Genomic DNA, 6,717 nt, shown 5'->3' on the forward strand with positions numbered 1-6,717 from the left:
CATTCAAATATTTTCAAATTTCAGGTACTTGGTTTTGTTTTGCTACTAAATGAACTCACATTATCATATATTTATTTCTTTTAGGGAAGTACGTAACATTTATCCTGGACCCTTTCCAGTTCCAGTTAGTGACCAAAAATCCCAAACAATTAAGCTTCAAAACATACAAAGATAAATTATCACGCCATATATTTTCCATCAAAATGCTGTCAGGCAATCAAAAGCTGTCCCATGACCTTCAACTCTGCTATCAGCATTTGCAAGGCAAATCTTTGGATGTACTTATTGAAACCATGGCACAGGATATAACTCACGTTTTTGAATCTAAATTATTAAAAGCCAGAAATTGGGACACAGTACATTTGTTGACATTCTGCACCTCAGTAATGTTTGAGATCTCATTTACAACTCTGCATGGAAAACTCCTTGTTGCCGATAGGGAAAAACTTTTTAGTGAGCTAAGAGATAATTATATTAAATTTGATGAAAAATTCATATATTTAGCATCAGGCATACCCATTGAGCTCCTAGGAGATACCAAGTCTACGCGGAAGAAAATGATAAACAACTTTACAAAAGAAAACTTAGCTAAGATGCAAAGACAGTCAAAATTTTTTCAAATGAGGCAAGATATCCTGGAGCAGTACTATGAGCCTGATGACCTAGAAATAGGAGGTAAGAAACTTCTGAATGAGTACTTGTCTAAAATAAAATAATTTACTATAGACCTTTGAAATAAAAAGACAAAATGGCGACCTTGAACATTTTATGCTCTTTCTAATTGGCTAATGATAAAATGTTTTACTCTGATAATTGATTTTTTTTTTTTTTTTTGCTGAGGTTGTAAAACAAGATACTTAATGGGAATAATGAGAAAGAGTATAAGTAAGCTGCATTTACTCATCTTATCTCACCCCCCAACTTTCCGTCCCCCCACACATTACATTTTAAACTATTCTCATTAAGCAGAAAATTAGACTTCAGAAGCCTATTGGTCCTCATTAGCATGCACTGATCCTTGGCTGGGTCTGTGTCCTAACATCTTTTAATTAGCACACTGCAAATCTAATCAGTGTAATAAATGCTATTAATCTTCCTTTTCACTTATTTTCTCCCAGCACATCATTTAGGCGTTTTCTGGGCCTCTTTGGCAAACTCTATTCCAGCCCTGTTCTGGGCAATGTATTATCTTCTGTGGCACCCAGAAGCTATGGCAGCAGTGCGTGACGAAATTGACCGTTTGCTGCAGTCAACAGGTCAAAAGAAAGAGTCTGGATTTTTCATCAACTTCACCAGAGAACAATTGGACAGCCTGGTCTACCTAGGTAATTTATTTTTGTCTGTTACAAAGAAGTGAAGGTACCTCTCTGCAAACTCAGTTTATCACTCATAGCTATTTACCAAGAGGTAGAGGACACAGCTGCCTAATTGACATAATAACACCCATTTACATCAATTATAAATTATGTAGTTTATAGCTGTAGATATTCTCATTGCATGTAAACATGAAGGCCTAGGTAATTAGCTATGCAAGGTATGCAAAAGGCTAAACTGAAGTTTTGCAATTATTTGAAAAAAAAAGTTTATGCCTATTAAGTCATTTGATTCTGAGCATCTGTTGGTGTGCTAATGCTTTCCAAACACTGCTGCACTATCTTGACAAGAAAGGTATTTGATAATTGAAAAAGAAAGTATTTCAGAAAGGCAACCTGTACACAAAATGTACTTATTACTCCCTAAAATGGTAGTACCTTCAAGCACAGATTAGAACATTTTATATAGCTTGGAGTGTATGCCTCTCCAAAATGTAGTGAAAAATGCTTTCTACTGGAAGTTCATGATATAAACCCCTTCAAGGAAGGAAAGTAGGAAGGAAGGAAGAAAAGAAAGGAGGGAGAGAGGGAAAAGAAAAAGCAACAAGTACAAAAAATACAACCTATTACATAGGCAATGTTGACACTTTATAAAATATTCACTAGCTCATGAGATATACATGGTCACTATTTCAAATATATTTGAGGTTGGTAAGTTGTTTTTCTACTTTTTACAGACACCTACTACAGGTAGTGACAGGAGGTTTTGATCTCAATAGATTGAATCCCCGCTTACTGGCATCAATAGGACTCTTCACCACGCTATGGTAGATAAACTCTTACTCCCAAAATTATATTCAATATCAATGAGTTATTCTCTATTCCTTCTGTATTGGCAATTTTATACAGTGGTGTCCTTTAGGATTCAATATTCTAAGCCCTTTTGGACAAATGCAAGAGTAAGTCTCTGTGTATCTCTGTGTCTTCACTCCTTTAGCACTGGAGGTATTTTAGCCTCTGGGGGTCTTCAATTTCTTTTCTGTCTTTTAAATTTGTAGTGTAATCCAGGTTCTTGATGTAAACATCTGGGAGCAAAAGAACTTTACTGGTCTTAATCAGTATTGACCACCAATTGCCATTGAAAATAATGGCCTGAGTATTCTAGGGATTATTTCCATTGGTCAGACTAAGACCCTTTAGAGACAATCAGAAGGAAGCTTGGGTTGTACTGATAGCCAACTCGCTTGTTGAGTCTATCAGAAAAGGTAGAAAACATTCCTGTAGTTTTCTATCTTTAGCATACATTTTCAAAGGATGTTTATATTAGCTTGTTGTTGTTGTTGTTGTTGTTGTGTTCCGTCGAGTAGGACCAGACTAATAGCAACCCCTCCTTGGGTTTCTGAGGCAGTATCACTAAGGAAGTAGATTGCCCCATCTTCCTTCTAAGGTGTGGCTGGTGGGTTTGAACCGCCAGTCTTCTGGTTAGCAGTCAAGTGCCTTAGGCACTACACTACCGTCTTAGAGGGAGAATATAATCCCAACATTATTAAATTACAAATACACTATTTTTCTTTGTAGAATTGTTAGGTAACAAATACACAAGATTTAAAATTTTGTATAAATGTCTTTACTTGGATACACAGTACTTTTTGGGTAGAACATTTATAATTTCTATGAAGATCTAGGTTGTATTTGCCAGGTAGTCAAGTAATCTCAATTGCAGTTTATGAAACAGATGATTCATATGAGATAATAATACAAATAAACTTCAAAGAATATATGTTGTGTTCAGTTATTACTCTTAAAAATTTAGCTGAAATTTATCAACTCTCTTCTTACTCTCAACCCCTAGTTAATGAAAGATAAGATTCTTTTTAAATTGTAATATTAAAAATATTTCAATTGATTTAGTCTGAAAAATGGCAAATTTTAGGGCTATAATTTGGATCCATTTAAGTCCATAGTTACAGCTAGAGACTTTCATCATTGGCAACTTCATCAAATGATAACTGTCACTGTCAACAGATAAACAACAGCAACAAAATTCCCAAGTAGCTTTAAATGCCTCTGGATAAAAGGAGTCCCTTTGCAGCCTTTGAAGATGGATCCCTGATCATCACTATGTCAGTAACCAGCAGAGGCCAGTACTGTTTATTCTGAGTACTTAAAATAATGGAGCCAATGATTATTTTCTACAAATAGTGTGTATCATTTTATTCCCAAGGTAGAATGTCTTATGTAGCTGAGGCAAATGTTGTAACAATGACATAACAGATAACCTCTACATCTAGTCATGGTTCAACCGTGACTGTTACTCTATATCAAAAGAACATGCACTATATTTAGAAAAGCAAAACTTAAATACCTTTCAATATTTAAAGTTTAATACATGTGAAGGTTGCATGTATGTGAGTATACATACCTACCCATCTCATCTCTTTAAGGAAAGATTTTTATATAAAACATAAAGATATTTTGAATTTTATTATTATAAGGAAAAAGATCATGTTGATGAAATGAATGATGCATGTTTTCCAGGAAGGAGAATTTTTATATTGGTACAATAGCAATGGAAAAGGAGGGTTTTGGTTTTTTTTTTTCCCCCAATAGAGAGAATTTTGCATGTCACCACACTAGATTATGAAGCACGTTTGAAAAAGAAAGTTAGAATGACAAAAGTATCCTATTCCTGAACAGAAATGATTTCTCTTGTTCGGAGTGCTCACAGACATAGAGCACAATAGAGCAGAGGTTTATAGTGATGTAAATCCTCATTGATATGTTACTGACATCATGGCCAGATCCTATAACCCTCACATGTATCAAATTTTCTCTAGTATCAATACACACTTAATGTCAGCAAAAGTGAAAATGTGTAGCATAGATTGGGGTTTTAAATATCATGCCTGTTTAAGTAGTCCTGTGCAGTCATGTTATAGCAGGTTTTGATAGATTTGTGCTTTTCCCCAATGCTCTTGAGGCTCTTTCTTTAAAATCGTTTTTCTCTTTTCTTTTTGATAAAGAAAATACAACTTTATGCTTTAAGTAATTCTGTAGCCATTACATAAGATTCTACTTATCATGACTTCACTAAAATTTTGTATCAACAATTAGTGTTTTGTAAAAGTCTGTACTATTAAATTTAAATAAAAATTTAAAATGAACTTCACTTAAAGAATAAATAAGTGCAATAGGTGCAGAAAACTGTTACTTGGGCCTGAATCCCAATAGAAAGAAGAGCTGGTAGAATGACCTTTGAGAAACTCTAAGAGCAGAGTTAATAATTCTTCAGTTTTTCCAGAAGGAGACAGCCAGGGGTGGGGAGTAGGATTAAGAACCACAGGTTTCAAAAGTGAGGAAAGGAAAGATGATTCAGAGAGGAGATAAGAAAAAAGATGCAAGGAGAGGAAGCGTTCAAAATTGTAATTTTTAATAAAGATAAACATTTTATTTTAGAATAGTTTTAGATTTATGGAAGTTACAAAGATAGCAAAGAATGTTCCCATATACCCCACACACAGTTTCCTTTATTAACATCTTACATTAGTATTTGTCACAATTGTCAGTGTTATTTTGAAATAGTTTATTCAGCATTATAAAACAACTTCTTATTTGAAAAATTCAAAATTTATGTAATTCAAACAACTAGTAAGGATCAACAAAATCATCTTCTAATAGGGATATATAAGAGATGTAAATTCTACTTTATGTTTGGAAAGTCTAGCTGGAGGTAGAGGGAGTGTCTTACACAAAGAGGTACATAACAAATTCAGGGAAGTGTGTTGTTGTTATGCTGTTTGGTGCCCTCGAGTTGTCCCTGGTACATAGTGACCTTATGTACAACAGAATGAAACACAGCTTGGTCCAGTGCAAGCCTCACAATCCTTGCCATACCTGAACCCACTGATACAGCCACTGTGTCAATCCATCTTATTGAGGGCTTTCCCCTTTTTTGTTGACCCTCTACTTGACCAAACATGATGTCCTTCTCCAAAGAATGGTCCCTTCTGATAACATGACCAAAGTAGGTGATAGAAAGTCTGGCCATTCTTGCTTCCAAGGAGCATTCTGACTGCACTTCTTCCAGGACAGATTTGTTAGTTCTTTTTTAGTAATCCATGGTACTTTCAGTAGTCGTCACCAGCATGACAACTCAAAAGCATCACCTCTTCTTCTGTCTTCCTTGTTTATTGTCCAGCTCTCACATGTTTATGTAGCGATTGAAAATACCATGGCTTGGGTTAGGCACACCTGTCTTCAAGGAGAAATCTTTGCTCTTCAGCATTTGAAAAAGGTCTCTTGAAGCAGATTTGCCCAGTGCAATACATTGTCTGATGTCTTGACTGCTGCTTCCATTGATGTTGATTGTAGAACCAAGTATTATGAAGTCTTTGACAACTTCAATCTTTTCTCTATTTATTGTGATGCTGCTTATTGGTCAAGTTATGAGAATTTTTGTTTTCTTTATATTGAGGTGTAATCCATACTGTAGACTTCAATGTTCAGTCTTCATCAGTAAGTGCTTCAAGTCATCCTCACTTCCAGCAAGCAAAATTGTGTCATAGGCGTGTCGCAGGTTGTTAATGAGTCTTCCTCCAATCCTGATCCCACATTCTTCTTCACATAGTCCCACTTCTCAGATTATTTGCTCAGCATACAGATTGAATAAGTATGGTGAAAGGATACAATCCTGATGCACTCCCTTCGTGATTTTAAATTATGCAGTGTTTCCTTGTTCTGTTCAAACAACAGCCTCGTGGTCTATGCACAGGTTACTGATGAGCACAATCAAGTGTTCTGAAATTCCCATTCTTTTCAGTGTCATCCATAATTTGTTATGATCCACAAAATCAAATGCTTTCCTATAGTCAATAAAACACACACAAAAAAAAAAACCCTAAAACTCACAGCTATCGAGTCAGATCCAACTCATAGTGACCCCTCCTTGGGTTTCTGAGGTGGTTAGATCACCCAATCTTCCTTCTGAGGAGTGGCTGGTGGGTTTGAACCGCCAGACTTCTGATTAGCTGTCAAGTGCCTTAGGCACTACTGGTATTCTCTGCTTTCAGCCAAGATCCATCTGACATCAGCAATGATATCCCTCATTCCACATCCTCTCCTGAATCCAGCTTGCACCTTTCAAGTTCTCTGTCAATATACTGCTGCAACCATTTTTGAAGTATCTTCAGTAAGATTTTACTTGCATGTGATATTAATGATATTGTTTGCCAATTTCCACATTCTGTTCGATCACCTTTCTTTGAAATGGGTCCAAATATGGATCTCTTCCAGTCAGTTGGCCAGGTAGTTGTCTTCCAAATCTCTTGGAATAGCCATGTGAGTACCTCCAGTGAAGCATCCATTTGTTGAAACATCTTAACGGGTATTCCATCAATTCCTGGAG

General features: G+C 35.8%; 1 protein-coding gene across 1 annotated transcript in view; it reads left to right on the forward strand.

The window, feature by feature from the left end:
• Window positions 1–6,717, forward strand: part of LOC103204547 (cytochrome P450 7B1) — a 48,385-nt gene that overhangs the window by 18,338 nt on the left and 23,330 nt on the right. Inside the window, exons 4-5 of the mRNA XM_007949745.1 lie at window positions 85–675; window positions 1,119–1,325. Coding sequence (XP_007947936.1) covers window positions 85–675; window positions 1,119–1,325 — 798 coding nt within the window. The remainder of the gene's footprint in view (window positions 1–84; window positions 676–1,118; window positions 1,326–6,717) is intronic.

Source organism: Orycteropus afer, unplaced genomic scaffold (genome assembly GCF_000298275.1).
Source record: "Orycteropus afer afer isolate SDZICR_OR568_19922 unplaced genomic scaffold, OryAfe1.0 scaffold00252, whole genome shotgun sequence".
NCBI classification, from domain to species: Eukaryota; Metazoa; Chordata; class Mammalia; order Tubulidentata; family Orycteropodidae; genus Orycteropus; species Orycteropus afer.